At 35.1% G+C, this 26,961-nt stretch overlaps 1 protein-coding gene and 1 non-coding gene across 9 annotated transcripts in view; one reads left to right on the forward strand and one right to left on the reverse strand.

Annotated features, from left to right (window-relative positions):
• LOC126811200 (rho GTPase-activating protein 8) overlaps positions 1–26,961 on the forward strand; it is a 221,553-nt gene that overhangs the window by 166,264 nt on the left and 28,328 nt on the right. For all 8 annotated transcript variants that reach the window (XM_050536765.2, XM_050536766.2, XM_050536767.2 and 5 more), the window contains 3 exons: positions 23,719–23,850; positions 24,282–24,467; positions 24,743–24,853. In XM_050536765.2, coding sequence (XP_050392722.1) covers positions 23,719–23,850; positions 24,282–24,467; positions 24,743–24,853 — 429 coding nt within the window. The remainder of the gene's footprint in view (positions 1–23,718; positions 23,851–24,281; positions 24,468–24,742; positions 24,854–26,961) is intronic.
• LOC126811209 (uncharacterized) lies at positions 12,945–15,003 on the reverse strand. Its single transcript, XR_008786094.1, has 3 exons — positions 14,560–15,003; positions 13,548–13,704; positions 12,945–13,107 (listed from the first exon to the last, which is right to left on the reverse strand). It is a non-coding gene; the product is annotated as an uncharacterized LOC126811209 (transcript).

Raw genomic sequence — 26,961 nt, forward strand, 5'->3', positions numbered from 1 at the left:
TTTATATGCATCATTTAGATTAGTGAAACGTATATTGTCGTCGCCCCTGTCCGTCCGTCCACAATTGTTTGTGAACAGTTTACAGGTCACAATTTTTATCTGATTTCAATGAAACTTGAAATATAGGTTTATCACCCTCAGATCTTGGTTCCTTTCGATATTGGCATGTATCGGACTGTAACTTCATGGATTATGGCCCCTGATTTTACGAAAAATCACGTTTTTAGTATGTGAACACTGTAGAGGTCACAATTTTTATCCGATTTGGTTTAAACTTGAAATGTATGTTTATAACCCACAGATCTCACTCAGTTCCTTTCGATATTCGCGCATATTGGACCATAATTTTTTGAATTATGGCCCCTGATTGTACGAAAAATTGCGTTTTTAGCTTGTGGACCCCATAGAGGTCACAATTTTTATCCAATTTAAAATACAGTTAAAATATATCACTGTTACACCATAAGGATGATTCAGTTCAAATTTCGTAAAAATCGGACCGAAACTGACAGACAAAATACCCCCCCCCGTTCGCAAATTGTGTCAAAAAATTGTGTATCAGGGTTGTGGACTCTCTGAAGGTCACAATTTTCATCCGATTTGGTTTAAACTTGAAATGTATGTTTATAACCCACAGATCTCGGTTCCTTTCGATATTCGCGCATATTGCACCATAATTTTTTGAATTATGGCCCCTGATTGTACGAAATTTTTGTATCCGATTTAAAAAAAAACGTTACAATATTACCGTTACGCCATAAGGATGGTTGAGTTCTATTTTCGTAAAAATCAGACCGAAACTGACGGACAAAATGGCCGCCCCTCGTTCGCTAATAGTGTCAAAATATTGTGTATCAGGGTTGTGGACACTCTGGAGGTCACAATTTTCATCTGATTTTGATGAAACTTGAAATGCATGTTTATAACCCACAGATCTTGGTTACTCTCGATATTCGGGCATATCGGACCATATCTTCCTGAATTATGGCCCCTGATTGTAGGACAAATGGCGATTTTAGCTTGTGGACCCCATAGAGGTCACAATTTTTATCCGATTTAAAAAAAATGTTACAATATATCACTGTTACACCCTAAGGATGGTTGAGTTCAAATTTCGTAAAAATCGAACCGAAACTTACAAAATGGCCACCCCCTCGTTCGCAAATAGTGTCAAAATATTGTGTATCAGAGGGTTGTGGGCCCTCTGGAGGTCACAATTTTCATCTAATTTTGATGAAACTTGAAATACATGTTTATAACCCACAGATCTCGGGTTACTTTCGATATTCGTGCATATCAGACCATAACTTCCTGAATTAAGACCCCTGCTTGTATGAAAAATCACGTTTTTAGCTTGTGGACCCCATAGAGGTCACAATTTTTATCCGATTTAAAAAATCATTTGAATATATCACCATTACACACTAAGATCTTGGTTCCTTTTGATAATCGCAGATACGCGAACTTAACTTCCTGGATTATGGCCCCTGATTGTTCGAAAGATCACATTTTTAGGTTGCAGAGGTCACAATTTTTTTCCGATTTTAAAAACCCTTTAAATACATCACCTTTCCACCATAATGAAGGTTGAATTCGTATTTTGTGAAAATCGAAATGAAACCGCCCGACAAAAAGGCCGCTCTTTGTACTCGAAGTGTGTAATACGAAGGTTGTGGACCCTCTAAGGGTCACAATTTTTATCCGATTTTGATGAAACTTAAAACATATCTTTTTACTCCAAAGATCTCTGTCCCTTTTGATATTTGCACATTTCAGGCCATAACTTTCTGGATTATTGCCCCTGATTGTGCAAAAAATCACGTTTGTTTTTAGCTTGTTCTCTATCCATCTCTTGCAAAAATGTGGGCGTATCCTGCCTGGCAGCCGCTGGTTTTAAATCAACCTGATTTGAACTGTTCTATGCTTGACCTGTCAAAGTACCAGTACTGTGCATGATGGAGAAATGAAACATTAAGAATGAATGAATGAATGGAAATTGTACTGACAGTTAACTTAATACTAATAATTTAAAATTATATTACCGTGTCTTCCTGTGATGCAACAAATATTTTAATAGAAAATTTTTATTAAATGTGAATAAATCGGTTAACCGGTTGCGGTTGTTTCTTTAACGACCAGTTAACTGGTTCAATAATTTTTAAACCGTTACAAGCTTGGGGTAAACAACCATGTTTGAATGTCTTAAGTGAGATGATAAGCAAATTGATTTGTCGATGCATTGAAACACGATAACTATAGGTTTTCTTTTTGTCTAGCTGTTATTTGTCATTTGGGAATTTAGTCCCAAAATGACCTAGTTTGTATTGAGTGGACGTTGAACCCCATTTCTCTCTCTCTCTCTCTCATTTGGGAATGTTTTGGAGATATTTGAATGAGGGTTGGTACACCACTGTATGTAGCAGAGTTACTCAGATTATATTAATTATTTACTGAATTTTGGCCCTTTGTTGACTTTAAACCAATTGAAATTCTTTCTTCCAGAATTTTTTAGGTTAAACTTTGAGATATATGTTTGAAATTTGGTGCTCTGCAGCACTACTTTATATAACTGAGTTACAGATCTCACGTTCGATTAATTAATTACTCTATTATGGCACTTTGTTGACATAAAATCAATGAAAATTCTGTTTTCTAAAATTTGTTGGGCATGGCTAGAAATTTGTCATTTTTTGCGAGAATCTAAGAGGATTCTCATATATGCAATCTGCGCGAATCCTCTGAATCTTAATTAATAACTGCACAAAGTATTATAATAAAGGAATATAATTTATGTCTGCACAAACAAAAGTGAAAAAAAACCAAGTGCTGACCTTGACAGTGACAGAATAGAATTGGAATGACCCAATTTAAACCCATTATAATACTGATGTAGAACTAGCGGAATCAAATCGCTCGAAAGGATAAAATGGAACCCAAAATTATTTTGTTTCAAGGTAGAACTAGCGGAATCAACTCGCTCGAAAGGATAAAATGGAACCCAAAATTATTTTGTTTCAAGGTTGGCCTGCTAAGGCATTTTCTATTAAATATTATTTAAGAGGGATTAAAATAAATAATTAGGAAACAAATAAATTTTTATCGTAACTGAGATTCAATGCATAAATACAAATGTAAATGGAGTTGCACCGTTATAATACAGATTCCTTTCGGAGCTCTAATTCTACAAGACACTGTGTTGTGATCGGGGAATTTTCCATACAATTCATTACATAACATAAAAAGAAAAGCAAGAGAGAAACTCGTCAAAATTATAAATTAGAAGTAAACAGAAAGACAAAAACACAAGTATTCTATAATGTAAGTCATACAAATCTGTTTCAAAACACCCTGACTGACATTCAATAGTAAAACTCGACAATTCTCTCCGATTTTTGTTATTTTTTTTTACAAAAATTTACGCCAATTCTTGTAGATTCGCAGCGTAAACTCTTGTGCGAATTAGATTCGGAGATTCGCATGAATTTCTAGCCCTTTTGGGTTAAACTTTGAAGTATTTGATTTAAGGTTTGTACCAGTGATGGGATTTTGCCTGTATGTTCCGGACATGTCCGACGCTGTTTTCCAAACGTCCTAAATTGTCCGACCAGGAATATGCCCAATCGGACATCAACACATGGTAAATAATATTCAAAATTCCAAAATTAATATAGTGTACTGAGTATATAACTACCAAGTAATTAACTGATCTGATTCAAAACACCCCGACTGACATTCAATAGTCAAACTCAACAATTCTCTCTGATTTTTATACGCCCACATTTTCATGTGGACGTACATGTATATTGTCGTCGCCCCTGTCCGGACGTCCGTCCGTCCACAATTGTTTGTGAATAGTCTGCAGGTCACAATTTTTTATCCGATTTCAATGAAACTTGAAATAAAGGTTTATCACCCTAAGATCTCAGTTCCTTTCGATATTGGCATGTATCGGACTGTTAACTTCATGAATTATGGCCCCTGATTGTACGAAAAATCACATTTTTAGCTTGTGAACACTGTAGAGGTCACAATTTTTATCCGATTTGGTTTAAACTTGAAATGTATGCTTATTACCCAAAGATTTCGGGTCCTTTCGATATTCGCGCATATCGGAACGTAACTTCCTGAATTATGGCCCCTGATTGTACAAAAAATCGCATTTTTAGCTTGTGGACCCTATAGAGGTCATAATTTTTATTCGATTTAAAAAAACATATTATTATATCACCGTTAAACCCTATGGACGGCTGAGTTCGAATTTCATGAAAATCGGCCCAAACTGACAGACAAAATGGCCGCCTTTCGTTCTCAAATAGTGTAAAAATATGGTATATCAAGGTTGTGGACCCTATAGAGGTCTCAATTTTTATCCAATTTTGTTGAAACTTGAAATGTAAGATTATAACCCAAAGATCTCGGTTCCTTTTGATATTCATGCATATCGGACCGTAACTTCCAGAATTATGGCCCCTGATTGTACAAAAAATTGCGTTTTTAGCTTTTGGACCCTATAGAGGTCATAATTTTTATCCGATTTAAAAAAACGTATGGTTATATCACCGTTACACCCTAAGGAAGACTGAGTTCGAATTTCGTGAAAATCGGGCCAAAACTGACAGACAAAATGGCCGCCCTTCGTTCTCAAATAGCATAAAAAATATGGTATATCAAGGTTGTGGACCCTATAGAGGTCACAATTTTAATCCTATTTTGATGAAACTTGAAATGTTAAGTTAATAACCCAAAGATCTCGGTTCCTTTCGATATCGGAATGTAACTTCCTGAATTATGGCCCCAGATTGAACGAAAAATCGCGATTTTAGCTTGTGGACCCTATAGAGTAGGTGGAAAACGTGATTTTGAGATTATGATTAAACATTTGATTTTATTAGTTTTTCAAGTAGATCTCATCATTTTTCTCACAAAACTTTTTACAGATTCAAAAAAAAAATTTATGGAGGCTCAAAGTTGACTTTTCGCGGAAGAAAGGTTTTTCAACGCCTTGAAAAAGTCATTTTTGGTGTTTTTTGCGACGCCACATTTCATTTCATATCGAAACTATCAAAAATGTAGATGTAAATTCATGAAATACAACTTTAAGGCTAATTATGTTTCGATTTTCACATTTGTGTAACAATTACTCCCATTTCCCCAGCAACTCCAAAATACATAGGTTTTCTCAAAAATTCCATTTTGTCAAAGTGATTTTGGTCAATTTTTTCATCAAAAATGGTCTTGTCCATGTTATATCTGAAATGCAGTGGAAGACGACAACAACTCTCGTACAATATGTCCGATGTAGCTGGAGGCTAGTAACCGGAGGACATCTAAACTGGGATCTCAGCGATGCATAAGGGGTTCAGGAAAGCGTAGAAATAAGTCGGTTGGTAGCCCCTGAAACCAGTGAATATAGATGAACTCCTAGTAGGTTTTCAAGTTGAATTTATTTGTGTCCTTCCTCAGTAATGAGTTAAATGAAGCGAAGCGTGCGGTATTTATACTAGTAGATTATGACGTAATTGGATTATTTAAGAATGTTATTTAGCATCAAAACCTTGAATAATCGTGATTATCTGGGAGTGATCATGATTATTCAAGAAGGTTTTGATGCTAAAATTTAAAATTTGGAAAAAAGTTATATATAACGCTCGATTCGCGGTAACATGGTGGGATGATATGAGTATAAGGTGATTTAACAAATTAACATTATATACATATATCATTAACAAAATTTAAACAAAAAAAGTTCTTAATTTTTAACCGGAACGATTCTTTGTATTCTTAAATGAGATGTTAAATTCTTCGAGAATCTTGTTGAAATCCAATTCGTGGTAGTATGTGGGTATCACGTCGTGATCAGACGGAATTGATTTTAACAGTGTTTCGGTGCTGGATGCTTGGTCTTCAGAGCTGTTAAGTTTGTTGAAAAATTCTTCAGAATCTATGGCTGTGTTTTCTTCTACCGGGCTTATTGAGATAGCTGTAGCCTCTGTGTTTCAAATAATCCTAGTGGTTGGAGGAGGTCGTGAACGAGCCTCAAATGGGGTCACCCATTCGCTCGGTTTCTCCGGTACGCATGATGGATGAATGTTGTGCTGGATCGACGGTCCTATGGTATAGTTTTTCTTTAATTCTTTGATCTTGATGCTGCTGTAATCATGATCTTTTTGGAGATGTCTGTAGAGATTTGAGCGCCATTGGTATCGGCGGCCGCATTCTACACATCGATGAGTAGGCATTTTAAGATCTTTAAAAAAAAATTTCAAAAAATTCTCTCTTAGGTGTGGTCATTGATGCCTCCTGGGTGGCTAGTACCTAAGTGTTGAATTAGACTTTCCTCATGTCTCAGCCGTTTGTTTAAATTCCATGACGTCGTTGTGAGAATAATGACGTCAGGTTTGTGATTGGATTCCTGGAAATGATTGCTGACTGGGGTTTCCTTATTTCTTCTGGTGTCACTGGGGTGATTGAGAAATCTTTTCTTACAATTATCGCTCGTTTGGCCGATGTATTGTTTGCCACAGAAAGAGCAAATGATAGCGTAAATTACATATGGGGTTAAGCAATTTAGATGTTCTCTTATTACAAAAATATTGGGAGTTGGTTTTCGATTTTATGAATGTATTCTCCTTGAGGTGTCGGCATAATGTGCAGTTGCGTCCACATTTTTTACATCAACTTTAAAACCTACTAGGAGTTCATCTATATTCACTGGTTTGAGGGGCTACCAACCGACTTATATCTGAAATATTGAACCTGGATGTTATTCATTTTAAAGTCAGTAGCTATCAAGTAAGATAAACAGAAAAAAAAATAGTAAAAATATCTATATGCCTTCTCTCAAGAGCTGAATATATGTTCATTTTTGAACAATTTTCCGCGGCACACAATTGCCTATTTTTGGGGCGTTTTTGGGACACTAGTAAAATAAGAAGGAATGGAGATAAACAAGTGAAATTATGGGAATATGTCAAAAAGTTTGTTAGTTTTTAAAATTACATATTTTTAATCCGCCATATATTATCAACTTTGGTTGTCATAGCACTGTATATGTTTTTAAAAAAGCATTATTTTCCAATAATTATGACATCAATATTGATAATTGTATTATTTAAAATCAGAAGCTATTGGGCAAGATTTTAAAAAAATAAATAAAATCAAAATCTTTATATATGTGACCGGCTGCAGCTAAATGAGTCAGAATGCGTGCGAATCAATAATGAGATAAAGACAAAATAAGTGAAAATATTGATTTGGATCGAAATTGAGATTTTCACAAAAATGAGTCTATAAATATACTATCTATCGACACAAAAGATCAAAATAGCAATAAAACATTTTAAAACACCTGTATTTGAACGTTTTGTAAGAGTACCGTATTCTTAAATTTGTCCTATTTCTTAAAATTCTCGGCGAAATTAGGGGGTTTTTTTTCGCTCGCAGCAGGACGACCGGTCATTCCTCTTGCATAATAATTGGCATCGTTGTAAAGTGGAGTATCTCTAGTTTACAAATATGATCAAAATATTGTCGATGAATTGATTTTGAACGGATACAATCGAGTTTTAAAACACCCCAAAAATATAAATAAACTCAGCTTGTTGCCATGCTGTCTACACAACTTGTTTGCTGATTGGCGTGTAAGACATTATCGATAAATATTTGGTTTTGGCGATAATGTCTTTGGGTAACTTCATGCGATTCACTCTGATAAGTGGCAGTGAAAAAAAAAATTAATTCTGATCGTATATAGATTGCCGTTGAGTGTTAATCGAAACCACGTGGCTGATGATGTAAATTAATTGACAAGCGGGTGTGTTTCATTGAGTAATACTATTACTAATCAACTGTCGTGGGTCAATGATAAAGCCGTCGACAACTCATTATTTACTCCGAATAATTAATCCAAGTGGTGATTATTTGATATCTCATATCATCTTTAAAAAAATAATCTATAGGCCTTAAATGGAAATAAGAGAGAATTTTATTGATAGCTGAATTTCGTTTACTGTCGCTTCTTCATATGGCATGCAAAGTAAGGAATGCATCTGGGATATTATTGTTTAAAATTCTCTTATCACCATGGGTCAAAAAAATGAGAACGACCAATGAGCTGAAATGCGACGATTCTCGAGTCTGCCATTGAGTATCCACTGAATAATGTTGATATTTACATCAAAGCCAAATGCACGAAAGTGAACTTAAGCATTTCTTGACTATGAAATTAACATTTCTATAGGGACTCGTATTTTGATAACGTCATGGTACCTGAAAATAATAATAGACCTATCGTACATGCAAAATCTTATTTTAATTCACGTGTTAAATGAACACGAGTACAGCTGTGTGCGGCTTCTTTGATAATTATCCAATCAACAATCTTAATCTCCTGACCACTAGCTGGCACTGATCCAGTTAATCTCTCCAAAGTTATAATATACACAACAGACTACTAATGTATAGATTGTTCTTCAGTATAACACTATCATGTGAATATTATGCCGTATGTGTTGTGGATGTTTCGTTACGAAAGGAGTACATTTATTACGATTTTCGTCGTCAACACCCTTGAAATCCTAAATAAAAAACATATTAAACGACAAAATAGCAAATAAATTGCGGAAATAGTCGGATCAAATTTTTACTACGATTTTCGTCTTCAGCACCCCTGAAAACCCATGGAAAGATATATTCAACGACAAAACAGCAGATAAATGGCCTGTTTGCTATGGGATTTTGTTTTGGAACATACCAAATTTTCAAAATTTCCTCATTATGACTCAGTATGCTATGGGGGGTCACATATGTCTTCTCTCAATAGCTGGAAAGAGGTTCACTTTTGAAAACATTCCGCAGTAGCAAATTGCCCATTTTGGCTGGTATTAAGACATACTGTAAATGAAATATGAAGGAATTGAAATCTTGAAGTGAATTTTGTTTACAAGTCCAGAAGTTTGTGAATATTAAAATTTACATATCTTTACTCTTGTATATTTAACATATATTTTGTTGTCAGCAACTAAATCGAAAAACAAACCCCAAAAATGCAATTTTATATCATGTTGAATGGTGTTTTTACTATAATGAAACATGTGATTACTGATCACCCCATTTTAAAGAAAGCTTTTAGCATATCTAAAAGCAATGTGATATTAAATGTTATAAATTGTATAATTGTTATAAATTGCATAGTTTTTAGTAAAATATTAAGAACTTTGGGTGGTTGCCATAGCAACTATATAATTTTAAAAATAACATACCGGTAACTGTTGTTTCACTATTGTTTGTTCTCTGCATGTATTGCTTACATGTTACAAGAAGATTTCTATTTTGATACATTATTATCTAACAACATTGACCAATAAAAACAAATTATTTGTGGTGCTTCTAAATAATTCCTTAAAACTTTTAAAAGAAGACTGTAGGTACCCATACGACAGTAGGCTAAGGTACATGTAGGCTTAGGGTGGCACTAATACTAGGATTTTGACTGGAAGAATTTTTTTTTTTTTTACAATGTAGATCTACTTTAGGCCACACAAAATAAATGTCTTGTTTCTCGGGCAACTGACAGCTGAAACTGTAGGGAGGGAGGGCGGTTTCTTTTTTTTTTTTACTCATTGATGGTGCAAAATAAAATTTGGCTATTGCTGAAAATTGTTGGGGCGGGAGGGCGGTCTTTCTTTTATTTTTTTTTTTAAATGAGAAAGTCATTACTTGTTTACGTTTTTGCTTTCCGTTATATTCAACTTTATTGTACATACTTGAAACATAAACCCAAAATCAAGTCTACTAAAACACTGAGACTGAACACTGACTGAAAGGAAAATAATTTTCCATATTTAATTCACATAATTGAAATTGGTTTAAAATAAAATTCCATACGACTATGTAATAGCCCTCCATAAAGACAACAATATTTTTAAAAACTAAACCTCTTTCACCAGGTGTATCAAAAATAATAATCATGGTAAACAGTATTTAAAACTAAATCTAGTATCGCCGGTTTATTTATAATTATTTACCGAATTCCAACTAATGCATGTCACACCGTGTCATCGGTATTGGAGATTGCCGGAAATACTGTTTCTTGGGATATTCGGTGTGTTTCTCAGGATATTCGGTGTTCTATCCGGTGTTTATATTGAATGACTATTTAAATCTAACTAACAACTGGTCAGTAAAACCATCAAATCGGTAATCCAATTATTATTTTCCGGATTATCGAAACTACCGTAAATGTGCTAATAATGACCCAGATTCTAAGGTATGCATTATGACGACTATCGTCATCGTATCGTATTCTTAGCTATAATTAATTAACCTGTTCTACGGTTCATTATTTTATCAATAGGATTTTCCAAACAAGGACCGACTGAAGCCGGCAATAATGAGCCGATTACGATCGAATGATTGAAATATTGTCGCCAATGACTTTTAACACGAATCAAATTCTAGTTTATCAGGGGAGGTAATTAATATCACGTGATACAAAATGGAGGTTCTTTCAATATCAATAAGAAAGGCAAATCTGCCAAACTTCGCCATTGTTCGGATAAAAAAGACAGCATGTTCATCTGAATCAGTTTTAATACATTTGAATAGATATACATGTATGGCGGATGTAGGTACATGCGGGATATTTTTTTTACGACTTTCTTGTCGATGTGCGGGCGGGCGTTACATATTTATTTTTTTTCATCAAGACTAATAAATAGACTGCCTGCGCAACCAATTTTGCGTGCGGGCGGTGCCCGAGAAACAAGTTATTTTATTTGTGTTGCCTTACATTTGAACATTTTCATTATTCCTCCAAATGTAGACTATCGTGGAGCAGCTCCCCTTTTTTATTCGTACATGTATATTTTCGTCAACAAATCAAATCTAGGCCTAATAAATTTAATAAAGCCTTCACACTGTGTTTGTCAGCCTAGATTCAATTTGTTTTATACTGGCTAACAAATAAAATTAGGTGTTAAATACATGTATTTCCCCAAAATTACAATGAATTAAACATATAAATAATTAGTATGAGAACCGATATATAATGATAAAATATTGAATAAATTGCCTTTGTGACAATCAGGTATCCGACTGATGGACTGTACGGCCATTTATTGACTTACCACGGCACTAATCTTAAACCAAATGTTGTAATAAATCGTCAACGGAAATTCCAGAATTTGAGCCATTATTTAAATTATTTTTTTGTTGGCGTTAATTCTTTTGCCATTCGAACTTTATTTGGGATATTATAATGGTCAGAAATCATGTTATTATCACGGTATCCGTAAGTCCGTTCCTTCATACGAATACAAGTCACAACCGGAAATGGTTCTCGGATACCGTGTTGATATGTTCCAATTTCATTTGCATTCGTTTGGACATTAAAATTTAAAAACAGAGTATATCCACACTAATGAGTGTATGAAGTGTGACATCAATAAACAATTTTCAAATCAGTTCAAGACTTGTTTTCTTGACTTGAATCAAAAGATAAATATATCAGCTTGTGGAAAATAGTAACAGGAAGATAAAATAAAGCACATTTATTGAAAAATATTGTTTTGAAGTCGTGTCCTGAAAATTGCTTGGTTGTGACTTTGACATTTTAAAATCTCATATTTATTCAATAAAATGAATGATCATTTGATACAATTGTTTTTTTTATGTGTATTTGTCCCTATATTTTACATATGTATATATATATATAATAGAATTGTTTAACAAAAGTAAGATAAACACAAGTTTGACACAGCTGAATGAACATATGATTTCAAGGAAATATAAATTTTTTTCACTGTTTATCTAAGTGGAAAAATGTTTTGTCAAAGCCTTATTTAAAACTAAAATGCATCACTAATACGACTTTTAATGACTTCTGTAACAACATTGTAAGCAAAATCAAAATTAATGGAATTTTTATGCTGGACGTGATTGTTGACAAGTTCTTGGATGTGATGAAATGGATGTGATCATTGACAATAATGATGATTATGGGTGTGATTTTTGACAGGGTCATAATTTTTTAATTGTAAATGAAATGAATGTCCTGCTGCCTGACACATGACTACATATTGGTCTACATGGAAACCATAAATAATCATAAAAACGCAAATGTTACAACATCATGTAACACAACAACAGTTTTACAAGTTTTTGTAAGGTTTGTATACATCTTGCCTTAACCCACCTTGCACTCATACTTGCATGCTTTCACTATATAAATGTACTAATGCAGTTGTGTGTATTAATAGTTTGCTTATATATGTATTCTCTGCATTTCTGGTGGTGGGCTTTATATAATATATTTTTATAAATCATCATTCATTTTATTCATCTTGTTTTAATCACGATTACTCGATTTGGCAGAGGTAATGGAACATGCAAGACAGTCCCAAGTCTGTATATAAAGAGAGAGGGAGGCATGTCTTATTTGTATTGCAAACTGAATGAATAAATATTTTGTTTACAGTTCGTTTGTTTTTTGTTTTTAGTTTTTCGCTGATTTCAACATTATTTCATTCATATCATGGCAGTCACATAATCTACTTACTGTTCCTGGTTAACCAGTACTAATCACTTACCTACAGGAATCAGCGGTTAGGGAATCATGTTCGTAGACAAGATATCACGACTTTAGAAATTTACACTCTTAAGGCAGGTTCAAACCATCGACCTTCTGATTAAGAATTTATTCAACTTGCTATTCATTTTTTAATAGTCTGACTGCAGACAGAAATTGACTTAGGGATCGTTCACAAATGACGTCAGCTCGGAGGGGGGAGTCAGTGAAAAGTTGACGTCCATGTATTTCTGTCTATCCTTGTAATGTTGACAAGGGGGGAGGGGGTTCATTTTTGGCCAAATTTTAGCGGACGTCATTTGTGAACGGTCCCTTACAATCAGAACTTTAAAACCAAATGCACCAATTGAATGTCTTTATTTCAGAATCATCAAGGAACAATGAGGCAATCTTATTAGTTATCAACTGGTATTTAGTAATTAGAATTTTGTTAACATGAACAGTTAAAATGTTTTTATTGAGCACTTCTGTCCTGGATACACTGTATGGGTATTTTTCTCGTGATCACTGGAAAAGTTTATCTGGAAAAAAGAAATGAAAATGCTAACTATCTGCCTGCCTTAAGACAAACAATGTCCCTGGGTTATTTCAATAGGCCAGTGATCATTTATCTATTCCCCTGGTTTCAGAGTATATTATCATGACAGAATCTTGTGATTATTGAGAATGGCATATTCTGTATAAAGCATGTTAAGAACCATTATCATGTGGGACTCACTTTAATGGCAAAAGGTGTGAACACATGTATATTAAACTGCGTAGGCCAGTTGGTTGCAAAATCTAGCTTGATAAAGGTTTGAAGATAATAAATGTCTATTCAGATTGGTGGCGTAACAAAAGACCAAATGATGTTACAGAATGAACTTATAAAAATGCAATGTTAATAATTTAAAATTAAATCCAGAACATGCAATATCAGTATGTTTTTATCTTATTATACACAAGAGTCTGAATATAGTACCTGTAAATTTATAAAGCAGCCTGCTTCCACACATAATGATGTCAGGAGAAACACTCTTTGCCCTAACATCCGTGGCCACTACCGTGTGAGTTGTTTCATTTAGGGACCATAATTTCTTCTTTTTGGTAAAAAATCGAACCCAAGGCCAGACATCAACCTGAATTAAAGGACAATAATTGAACTTTTATTAATAATATTTTTTACAAGAGAAAGAGTACATATTTAATAACCAATTAAAACATAGTTAATGAACTGCATTAAAACAACATTGAAAAAAAATCGGCCAATTTATAGTATTAATTTAATGTGCCCAGTATTCTTCATGATTGAATGGCCCTAAAAATACTTTCATAATATCAAACACTGTGCAATATACATGGCCGGGCTGGGGCTTGAACCTATGACTCCTGTAATAGTATGAAAGAAATGTATGTACAACAGAAGTTGCAAAAACTTTATGAACTGTGAAAATAAAAAAAAACAAAAATTTATTATAACCTTTGTAAAACAGAACTTTCATGAAAAATAACAGCAAATGTTAGTAACAATTGAAAAAGTAACGCAAATTTTCTTTTAACATCCTTACGACTGCAGGTAACAAAGTAGACCCATGTTGAATTATTATGTATTCCCCAGTATGATATCTAAAGAAATTTCAAGATATATTAAAAGGATTAAAGATAAAGTTTCAATTGCCATGATTTTCAGATTAGTTATTCATTATAAAATATTTACATCCCACTACATTTTTCTTCAATGAACTATATTAGTTGGCATTAAGTTCATTACCGTATGAAAACAGTCGTTTCAGGTAGCTTTGGCTTTAGTTTATTGAGTTACTTGAATCACGAATATTCATGATAATTTGGCGTATTGCGTCATTGTTTATAATTTTTTAACCCATGATGATCACTCCGATATAGACGCGCTTATGCTACATTTTATGCCTTTACTTCTATTCTTTTTGAAAAACAACTAAGAATATTAAAATTTAAATGTAACCTAAACATACCTATGGTCTATGGTTGGTAGATTAGCCTGGTCAATGGTTGGTAGATTAGTCTGGTCCATGGTTGATAAATTAGCCTGGTCTATGGTTGATAAATTAGCCTGGTCTATGGTTGGTAGATTAGCCTGGTCCATGGTTGGTAGATTAGCCTGGTCCATGGTTGGTAGATTAGCCTGGTCCATGGTTGGTAGATTAGTGGTAGATTAGCCTGGTCCATGGTTGGTAGATCAGTCTGGTCCAAGGTTGATAAATTAGCCTGGTCTATGGTTGGTAGATTAGCCTCGTCTATGGTTGATAGATTAGCCTGGTCCATGGTTGGTAGATTAGCCTGGTCTATGGTTGATAGATTAGCCTGGTCTATGGTTGATAAATTAGCCTGGTCTATGGTTGATAAATTAGCCTGGTCTATGGTTGATAGATTAGCCTGGTCTATGGTTGGTATATTAGCCTGGTGTATGGTTGGTACATTAGCCTGGTCCATGGTTGGTACATTAGCCTGGTCCATGGTTGGTAGATTAGCCTGGTCTATGGTTGATAAATTAGCCTGGTCTATGGTTGATAAATTAGCCTGGTCTATGGTTGGTCGATTAGCCTCGTCTATGGTTGGTTGATTAGCCTGGTGTATGGTTGGTAGATTAGCCTGGTCCATGGTTGGTAGATTAGCCTGGTCCATGGTTGGTAGATTAGCCTGGTCCAAGGTTGATAAATTAGCCTGGTCTATGGTTGATAAATTAGCCTGGTCTATGGTTGGTAGATTAGCCTGGTCTATGGTTGGTAGATTAGCCTTTTCCATGGTTGGTAGATCAGTCTGGTCCATGGTTGGTAGATTAGCCTTTTCCAAGGTTGATAAATTAGCCTGGTCTATGGTTGGTAGATTAGCCTGGTCCATGGTTGGTAGATTAGCCTGGTCCATGGTTGGTAGATTAGCCTGGTCTATGGTTGGTCGATTAGCCTGGTCCATGGTTGGTAGATTAGCCTGGTCCATGGTTGGTAGATTAGCCTGGTTTATGGTTGATAGATTAGCCTGGTCCATGGTTGGTAGATTAGCCTGGTCTATGGTTGGTAGATTAGCCTGGTCCATGGTTGATAGATTAGCCTGGTCTATGGTTGGTATATTAGCCTGGTGTATGGTTGGTAGATTAGCCTGGTCTATGGTTGGTAGATTAGCCTGGTCCATGGTTGGTAGATTAGCCTGGTCCATGGTTGGTAGATTAGCCTGGTCCATGGTTGGTAGATCAGTCTGGTCCAAGGTTGATAAATTAGCCTGGTCCATGGTTGGTAGATTAGCCTCGTCTATGGTTGATAGATTAGCCTGGTCCATGGTTGGTAGATTAGCCTGGTCCATGGTTGGTAGATCAGTTTGGTCCAAGGTTGATAAATTAGCCTGGTCCATGGTTGGTAGATTAGCCTGGTCTATGGTTGGTTGATTAGCCTGGTGTATGGTTGGTAGATTAGCCTGGTCTATGGTTGGTAGATTAGCCTGGTCTATGGTTGGTAGATCAGTCTGGTCCATGGTTGATAAATTAGCCTGGTCCATGGTTGATAAATTAGCCTGGTCAGTAAAATCGAAATCCAAAATCATAGAGAGGCCCGATAATTCCATAATGTTTCCATCACTGTAATCTATAATGGGGTCGCTCCACTCATCCATCACCTCTACCCCTTCACCAAAGTCCTCCAGCACAGCATCTAGGTCCCTTGGCACTTCCGTATTTGAATCCACAGGAATTTCTGGGACAAAGTGGTTTGGTACCCAGTTTGTCTGATTCATGTCATTTCTTGTTGAACTCCACATGATTGTAATGGTAGCTTCTCTTAACTTGTCCCTTGGTAGGATATCTCTGTGTAAACCCAATGTTAGTATCTGAGCTCCTTGTGATGGATATTTGGATACCACTTTACAACCAAGAACAGAGGCAATAGCAAATAACTGCCATATTCCCATAAGTTCTTTTGGTTTTGTTGCTGCAACTGTTTCAGCTTCAAATGTTCTTTGTGATACAGCATTTGTAATTTTATCCCCAGCAATATACTGGTCGGAAAATTGAGTATACAAAGAGACTACGTTTTCGTTGATTGGCTCAGGAATTCCTCTACACAAGTAATCATTGTTAGTGTACATTTCCACATGACAGGACATCTCTACTGCAATTCTGACCCTTATTTCCTCATGGTATTCTTCACATCCATAACATGCAACACTCACAGATCGGGGCAAACAATTTCCATCACCAACAACGACTACTGGGTAACCAAAACTGCACTGACCAGGATGAAGAGTAAGGGCCACTTTGTCTACAGTCAGTTTATTTTTCAAAATAGATACCCCACTTTCTACTTCTACTGTATATTTTTGGTATAAATCTAGTTCTTTTAAGTAGATTGCCCTAGCTTGCAAGTTCCCAAAATTTTTGCATTTGGCAAGGTATTCAGTGCACCTTGCGAAAAAGTGTTGTCTAGTTATCTCTGGTTCTATGATGAGCACATCCGTGTTTTCATCCCTAGTCATAAGTTTGTTTCCTGCATTATCTTCCTTCGACTCCTTTTGCATCTGGGCAGTTTTGGGTGCTTTCTCTGTCTCTGCAACTTTCGGGTCTTTTCCAGACTTTTCAATAGCTGATTTTTTCTGTTGTAACAAAGGTTGCAGTGTCCAATTGTCAACATGGCCGGTTGACTCACAAAGTCCACTCTCGTAACCAATGCAGACGTCGCAGTAGCAGCATAGGTTCCTTGTCCACACTGCATCACCAGGTCCTGTCACTGATGCCACACAGTGGAGAGATCGAGTCCCAACAATGGTCATCAAATTTGAATTCTTTCTGTGCGATATGTTTTTCACTAGGAAGAAGGTTCTTTTAGAATGGTTACATTGGTCATCCGTCTCATCCCTCGTCATCTTTATCCTGCAGTACCCAAAAGCATCCTCTGCTGATTGGACTATAACTTCTCTTCTCAAGACCGCATTTCGGATGCTGGATTTGACCACCCCAACACAGGCATCACAAGGGCCTTTTCCGTGTCTTGAGCCGAAAAAACACCGATCGGTTGAATGGCTTGTGGAATCAGAAATGTCATGAAAGGCTTGCTTGCTCTTGTATTGTGATGCACATCCGTCAGAGAACTGTACCACATGTTCTATCTTTAGATTTCTCTTATCTGTGAGATGATCTTCAGCCTGTCTGATGAAAGCTTTGACAGCACTGGTGTCATGGTTTAGGTCGTCGGACAGCATCACTAGCTCTTCTTTCACAATTTCATGACAATGGGTGTTTTGACAGTTGTAATATGTCACAATTGGATGAACGGTGACCTGATTGTGAAACCAATGAGCGCTTTGTGCTTCGTCCTGATTGATGCATGTGTAATTCTGTCCAAAATCTAAAACCATAACCACCCAACCTTTTGGGAGGGCCTTGGAAGTGAGATTTGTAAACTGGGAGTGTTCCCACTTGGCGTTGTGCAAGTGAAGACTTAGTGCTTCTACTTCTTTCAGGAATTCTGCTGAGAACTGCTCTCCACTTCCACTTTCCGTAACAAGCTCTTTCCTAGTGCCGTTTTCGTGTTTCACAGAGTCCCATAACTGCCAAGATACTGTGTCTTTCTGTTCAACTTGATATAAAAGACTCTTTAGTTTGTGCGTGCCACATTCCTCTCATTTCCTCTCCACGCAAACTCTTTTGTTGTAGTCTCCTACTTCTACTGGACACATACTGGCTCTGATGAGTGTGTATTTATTAGAAAGTCTTTCATCAATCTCAGTTTCTGATATTTTTTTAAGAAATTTAATTTTGAGTTCTATATTGGCACAGTATTCACACAAGCAAGATATATGTTTTGTCTTTGTTTGGGGTTTAATATGTTTAGGTCTTAAGGAATGAAAACTGCTTTGACTTAATAAAACTTCTTTGTTTTCGGATTTAAAAAAATTAAAACTTTCTTTAATTGTATTGTTCAATACACTTGTGCTCCCTTTTTTTGTTACCTTCCTCATATCAGGAAGAGGTGTCGAAATGTTTGGTTTTTTATAAAACTCCTCAACTTTTTTTTTTGTATCTTCTGAAATTTGGTCTGATCTTTTGGCCCATACATCGTCTTCTTTAACTTTTCTGCACTTTAAGTAGTCATATTTAATATTTGTAGCGCGACTCATCGCATAACAGTTTTTGTATTTCTTCATCATAGTCTTTATGAAGCATCTTCGTTTGATTATGCTCTTACGATCTTTTTGTGTTTTTAGTCTTTTGATTTCCTCAACAACTGGATCACTCGAGTCCCCTTTGGTAAGTTGTTCAAAAGCTTGTCTTTTCCTGGGGGATGCTTTATGGATAACTCTTTCTAAAACACAAGCAAACTTCTGTGGGTTTTTGGGAAGAGATTTTGTAGCCCTACTGGCTGCTTTCCTCACTGCATCATGTGACAAAACTTTATCTTCAGTGGGTAACCAGACATCAGATACTGTAATTTCTTTGTCCATATTGTCACTATCATCAATATTTTTCCTATTTCTGTCAAACTCTTTGACACGCCGTTTTTTTTGCGAACTTTGTCTTGAACGCGATTCTCTTTTCTTTTTCGCCCAATACTCTCTTTTTTTATCAATTTCTGCTCTCGTTCTAGCTTTCTTTGGCGATGAGACGCATGTTTTTCCTGTTGCATCCTTTAGTTTATCCCGATATCTTTGGGAACAGATCCTGCTTTTGGCCCTTTCTTTATCAACATCCTCCTTCGATTTTTCTCGGCCTCTCCATGCCTTTCTTCTCTGTCTATCTTTTTCAAGATGACTGAAAATAAAAAAACAAATTTATATGTTTAGTTAACATCTAAATAATATCAATACCTAATTATCTGTCTCATAAATCAAATTGACACATTTTTTAAACAATGATATGCTGATGGTCGTTTGTGTGAAGTTTCATTATAAAAGGACATCACCTTCACTAAAAACTAACTTGACCAAAAACCTTAACCTGAATGAAATGGACGAACCGACAGACGGACAGACAAACGGAGGTCGTAACCTCAAATTGACACCTATTTTAAACAATGATATGCTGAGGATTATTTGCGTGAAGTTTTATCATAATGGACCGGTCATCAGCTTCACTTAAAACTAATTTGACCAAAAAGTTTAGTCCGACGTTATGGACAGACAAACAAACAGGTCTACTGAAAGCCTATATGCCTCTCATACTGCCAGGGCATAAAAATGGCCGAATGGATTTTAACAAAACTTGGTATTAATAGTCAATTAAAAATATCCACACAAAGTAAACTGTTAAAAAACAGTGAAAGACAAAGACATACATAAAATAAACAAAACTAGTTATGTGGACTTTCCATATGGCATGAAAAGTGGTATCAGGTGTTCCGGAGGGGTAAGCATACCCTGCCCTGTGCACAGTACCCGCCACAAAACAATAACTAGCAATGATACACAACCTTTATGTAATAGACAAATGAGTTTAGTAGGGGAGTTATCCCTGCTATCAGGCACATAAAGGCTATGCAAGTTAGACAGAAATAAAACGTATACAAACAAAAAGGGACTTGGATCATTAGCTAAAAGCTATAAAAAATTATCATCACTACCGCAGACAGACATGACATCCCGTTTCAGCTACATGTTACTGATACTAAGCCTTCTTTTCATAACCATTTAATGCCTGGAGCAGTAGCAAAGGAGGCAATAATTTGTCAATTTTAAGTCTCATATTGGGCATGACACAGCAGGGAATAGAACGTACAACTTGCGGATCAAAATAGTATTATTAATTCCACTAGGCCATCGCTGCAGCAATGAGGAGATACAGTTGCAATGAATAAACATGATTAATACCTTTGATTAATTATTAAGTTAGTACTTACGCTGCATATTTTGATGGATTTGCCTTAAGTCTTTCCAAGTAGGTTCTATTATAATCTGCCTTGGTTTTTATTGGTTTCTTCTCCTTGACAGGCCTAACACGAAGGGACCACCTGTCAGTAAAAATAGTATACATTTGTGACATTGGTTTTGAAATGTTTATTAGCTCAAATTGTCAAATATTAAGTTTTTTTTATTAATTTAGGTATTTGTTTACTTTACGTCTCTAAATTCAAATTCAAAGATATATGCATTTGTCAAAAATCACATCCGTGCAGTTCATATAGCTTTATTTGAATTTGAATACATTTATTTACACTAATTGTTTGTGAAATTCATAAGTCAGAATATGGTGTCAAGACACACTTTGTTTCAACTATGGTAAACCACATAACACTACAAAATATTTAGTTTTTATATCCATTCCTAGGCTGTGACCATTGACCAAGAAATAATATACTGTTTGTCAATAATCACATCCAGATTTTATAATAAAAAATAATTTTGTAGATTTGTTTACGGCAACAAACTTATCATTTGTTAGCATTCTATCACTTCATAATAATTTATTGTGCTGGTAATAATATCTACAAAAACAATAATTTACTGCAAACGGTACATTCTTACATAGGTTCGTGATTTTTGACTCGCAAAACATAATGTGTTTTAAATTGGATGTGATGATGGACAGTTAAGCCACTTCCAAAATGTCAATAATCACAACCAGGTCTCAAACCCAAACTATAGAATTGTATGCGATTTATTTATAAATAAATCAAAATAATAGTTAGTTTATGCTACAAATAACCATCTAAATAAGTGATGCCTGAATCATAAATCAAATTAAAATAAATCCTAATATGGATGTGATTGTTGACCTCAATACAAAACCATACACATGTCCTTGGATGTGATGGAGGACTACACCCTTGATGTCTAAAATCATGTCCAAGCAGATTGTTAATGTTTCAAACAATTTTTGTAATAAACGATGGAAGTTCTCATTTCAATGTGAAATAATTCATTTCATACATGACTTTCATTAGCTTTCCTTTCAATATTAACACTGGAGTTATGTGGTAATTAATGATAAAAAGCAGGACGTGATTCCTGACAATCAAACTGACAAGTAGGATAGTGGATAGTTGTCTCATAGGTCGGCTAACAACTGAATTTATTTTTTCCTTCAGTAAGCAGCTTCTGAGAGAAACATTCATAATAATTCTTCGTGGTCTGAATTTTTATTACTAATATAATTAATGATGATAATGTATACAGAATATCAAATGATAGTAAAATGCAATAGAGACGTGATTATTGACTTGATTTAAACGCGTCCAAAGTGACGTCCGGGAGAAAACTCGAAGTCCAAAATCACGACCACAGAATAAAAATGATTACTTTAATTTTAGTTTCGATGAAAACAAGCAAAACATTGCAGATATGGGGGGATTGTTATAACGAAAACACGTTAAAACTGTTCTTTTTCGTTTGCGTTATACTATTGTTGTGTTTTCACATTATTGTTCTCAATCGTGACGTTTCTCCCGGACGTGATTAGCTATCTTGTTCATTGACGGAAAACACTTACCGTTCATTATCCGCCATGATGGGTTGTCTGCACAGAGCATGCGCAGTAAATCGGATAAGTTGACGATTACTGATTTCAAATACAGAAGAGCGGACCGGAAACTACGGGTTCAATGCATTTTACATCGGTCAGAAAGTTTACTTTTTTCTCGGACGTGACGAAGATTTTTTGACAGAATCCACTACATATTTAATTGACAACATATAATTTCACATACAATATATTTCCTATTGGTTAAGTGGTATTTAAAACACAAACAAATGTATAAAATAAAGAAGGAAACTGCGGAGATTGCTTTTAACAAAATAAAATGAGTTTTTATAATCGACGAGAAATTCACTATAAATTGACGGAATTTCATCACGTACGTGAAACAATTTTTAAAACAGTATTTATTCACCAATTCGAAGATAAAATAGGATAAAACAACCTAAACCTGATAATAATGCAATATAGACACCATTAAAACTTACCTGTATGTTTTTTAGAGCTAAAGTGTCAAATATATACAACAGTCAAGTTGGGTCATAAGGCCATGTCACAAATGGCCGTCATTAAATTGCTTCATTTTTGTAGGGAATAATTAAAAAATAAACAAAAGAATACATTAAACACGCTGAAATTGTTTTTTATATCTCTTTTATTACTTTTCTTTAGACTAAACTCAGAAGTATAACAAACAAATAATATATGCAATCTTTTTTGGCCATTTAGTTGAGATACACCTTACTACACTCATTAGTGTGGATATGCTCAATACTTAAAATTAGACTTGAACAACAGAGAATTAAGTAATTCAGAACATTGAAATAGTTGTCTATGTTTGGCAATTTTTAACGGTTGAAAAATATTTGGTGTTAAACGTAAAGGCGTGCGGTAGCTGAGAGGAAATTTCCCTTCGATAAAAGCGCGCGAATATCAGTCACGTGATGTAAACATTGTGGACCCTTATCGTGAGGCATTAAAATTAACTATTCTTATGTCTTTTCAGGCAAGTCATTTATTCATATAACATAACACTTACTTCATACACAAACATCGAGTTGCATTTCGATCTAGTTTATGGCAAATATGAGTCTTAGGAACTTGGAATGGATTTTTCTTTTCGTGTAGAAATGACGTCACAACAAGGCAAAACCACGCGATTTATTTTTGACAAAATTGCCCATTGTATACCATTTTCAAAGGCTCTACGGGCGCACTTACCATGCTCGGCAGGCGCACTTACCATGCTCCGATATAGTTGATTTTAATAGCATCAAAATGACAATAAAACAAACTTTCAATCGGTCGGGGGTGCTATGTTGACAAATGGCCTCAAAAAAAGATTTCGAGAACTAAAGTGTTCAACTTACAAAAAATGCATGGTATTTCGAAATGCCAACAAAGCACCCCCGACCGATCGTTCATATATCTTTCTAATGATATCAGAAAGAAAAAATAATATTAATGATAAATGCACCCGCCGAGCTCAGATTCTAATTGAGTGCTAGTGATGAAACTTGGTGGTGTACAATTTGTACACCAAGACTATAAATTCAACAAAAAGCATTTTCTGCTCAGGTTAAGCAGAGTGATTGCTCAATGCTTTGTAATTTTTAAAAAGATAAATGTTCAAGTAATTAAGGAGTCTCATCTGTTTATTTTGGGATTGAAACATCCAACCGCCGCTTTACTGTTGTCTTGTTAACATATGTTTTTGTTACAGATATATTAAACATACATTAGATAAGTATGTAGAAGAAGATTATGTATTGGTGTATTTCCATTATGGTTTAAGAAGCAGTAATAAACCCAAATTATCGTGGCTAATACAAGCCTATAAAGCTTTCGACAGAAAGTAAGTAAATAAGATATCTAAACAAAATGGAAATGTGATCGTTTATTGCCATCCGTCTGTCCATCATCCACAATTTCTTGTGAATACTACAGACTACATTTATTATCTGATCAGTTTGAAATTTATAAATATTGTTTGCATTAGTGAGACGAAGAAGCCTATTTAATTTCAACAATTTCTATAAATTACTTCTTCAGTTATGGTCCTTGTTTCACTTTGTTGAACCTTGTGAATGCTCTAACGACTAAAGTTATCATCTGATCTGTATGAAATTTATATGCATTATTAAGACCAGTAAATAAAACGAATAAGCCTATTGAAATTCAACAATTTACACTAATTACTTTGTGGTACTAATTTATTAAATTGTGCACATAATTGATGTGATATTTTTAATGCTGATAGTTTTGTGTATAATTATACGCTTTCAGATATAAGAAGAATTTAAAGGCTTTATATCTTGTCCATCCTACAAATTTTATTAAAATATTGTGGAATATTTTCAAGCCAATATTAAGTGCTAAGTTTGGAAAAAAAGTTATGTATGTGGATTATTTAGTAGAATTAAAGAATCATCTTCATTTTGATCAGTTAACAGTTCCACTACCTGTATTAGAGTAAGTAAAATACAACCAATTTTTCTTTGTACAATATCATGGTGGCGGTGGGAGGGAAGGGGTGGGGGGAGAGTTTCTTTACCAATGTTTAATATCTTCAATTGTTTTATGGAATAATGAATTGATTGCTCAATACTCAATAAAATTCCATCCAGTAGCCAGATTTATGTATTAAAAGAAACAGCCATTAGTCTGCTTTATTATTGATATTAATGTTTCTTTCCACATGTATAAAGACTTCTTTTATTGTTATCTTTGAATTTTGTATTTGATAGATATGATGGTAAACGTGTGAATGCCTATAAACCACAATATCCATATCAGTCCAGTTCATTAGAAAAAGCTGGTCCCTTAAAAACACAACAATTTGGCGTTTCTTTAGAATAGTAAGTCAATTTTATTCTCATAGTTTCTTTTATGATTCATCCTGAGATAGTTTATGATACAACGCCTTTCATATTGGATTCGCTCTATTTACCATTCTGAAAGTTTATACAACCACATGTTAATGTCGGTTGTTTATCATCATCAGATGTTTGGCATTTATTTTTATAACACCCACATGTCATGTCGGAGTATATAGTTATCACCCCTGTCTTTCCATCCATCCACAATTGTTTAAACGCTGTATAGATCAGAGTATTTCAGTTTCAAACTTGCTGGAATTGTGGGACTTGTAGTCCATAAGAGAAACCCTATTGAAATTCCGAGACATACAACATTATTTTGCAGATCCACTGACTCAATTATTGAAACCTTGTGTACTCTACAGGGATGTCCGTCCGTCAGTCATCTATTGGCCACACTTTTTGCGACACAATAACTCTCCTTCTAATTGAACTACAATGTTCAAACTTGGTGTAGGTGTTTATTAGTTGAATGCCTTGATGGAGTCCGATGATGAACATTTTCTGCCTAGGCTAAGCAAAGATATGCAATTTGATTGGTTGATGCTTTGGAACATGATAACTTTGGTTCTAATTAAGTGAAAGTGATGCATAGTTGGTGTGTAGTTTCATAACATCAATACCTTGTCTAAGGTTAATAATGAGTATTTTCTGCTCAGGGTATGGCCGCCTTTCTTTATCAAATAGCGTAAAAATATGGTATATCAAGGTTGTGGACCCTATAGAGGTCACAATTTTTATCCGATTTTGTTGAAACTTAAAATGTAAGTTTATAACCCAAAGATCTTGGTTCCTTTTCGATATTCGCGTATATCGGACCGTAACTTCCTGAATTATGGTCCCTGATTGTATGAAAAATTGCGTTTTTAGCTTGTGGACCCGATAGAGATCATAATTTTTATCCGATTTAAAAAAAACGTATTATTATATCACCGTTACACACTAAGGATTTCTGAGTTTGAATTTTGTGAAAATCGACCTTGATTGTAGGAAAAATCACTTTCTTGTTAGCTTGTTCTCTATCCATCTCTCGAAAATGTGGGCGTATCCTGCCTGGCAGCCACTGGTTTTTAAATCGGATGAAAATTGTGCCCTCTAGAGGGTCCATAACCTTTGTATTACATACTTATACATAATTTGCATACAAAGAGCGGCAATATTGTCAGACACTTTCATTTCGATTTTCCCGAAATTACAATTCAACCTTCATTATCATAATTATGGTGGAATGGTGACATATCCAAATGGTTTTTAAAATTGTGACTTAATCTTTTGTCGGACAATTCATCAATCCAATCCTGAACAAAAGTCATTGCTTCGCCTTTGTTGGACTATTCATCAATCCAATAAGAGTGATTATAAACTTAATCTATGTGATTAACCTGTGATTTCACCATTAACGGACGTTTCAATCTCCTTGATGTCGGCCGACAATACGTAGGAATTACTCATATATGTCACATATCCTAAAAGTATATAACACCCCAAATCAATATACATTGTATACGATAATTTGTCTGTGATATTTCTTCGGTGAAAGCGGAAGTTAAATAAAGCTATTTCACACACACACATGGCGGTTATAGTACTATAACTGAAGTAGAAATCTCGCTAGACACGTGAAATTAAGAGATGTTAACGTGACGAATCTCACTCTGCAAACCTCGGCAGATTCTGTTACTCTACATCTATATGTAAGGTACTGGAATCTGCTGAGGTTTGCCAAGTGGCCGAATCGAATACGTCTGATGACAGAGGAGAGATTCTATTTTGATGGCATATTCTTGGATTTATGATCATATTTGGAATGGGTTTATGTTTTTATACGCCCACATTTTCATGTGGACTTATATTGTCGTGGCCCCTGTCCGTCCGTCCAGACGTATATTGTTGTCGTCCCTGTCCGTCCGTCCACAATTGTTTGTGAACACTCTAGAGGTCACAATTTTTATCCGATTTCAATGAAACTTGAAATATAGGTTTATCACCCTAAGATCTCGGTTCCTTTCGATATTGGCATGTATCGGACTATAACTTCATGGATTATGACCCCTGATTGTACGAAAAATCACGTTTTTAGCCGCCCC

Source organism: Patella vulgata, chromosome 2 (assembly GCF_932274485.2).
Source record: "Patella vulgata chromosome 2, xgPatVulg1.2, whole genome shotgun sequence".
NCBI lineage: Eukaryota > Metazoa > Mollusca > Gastropoda > Patellidae > Patella > Patella vulgata.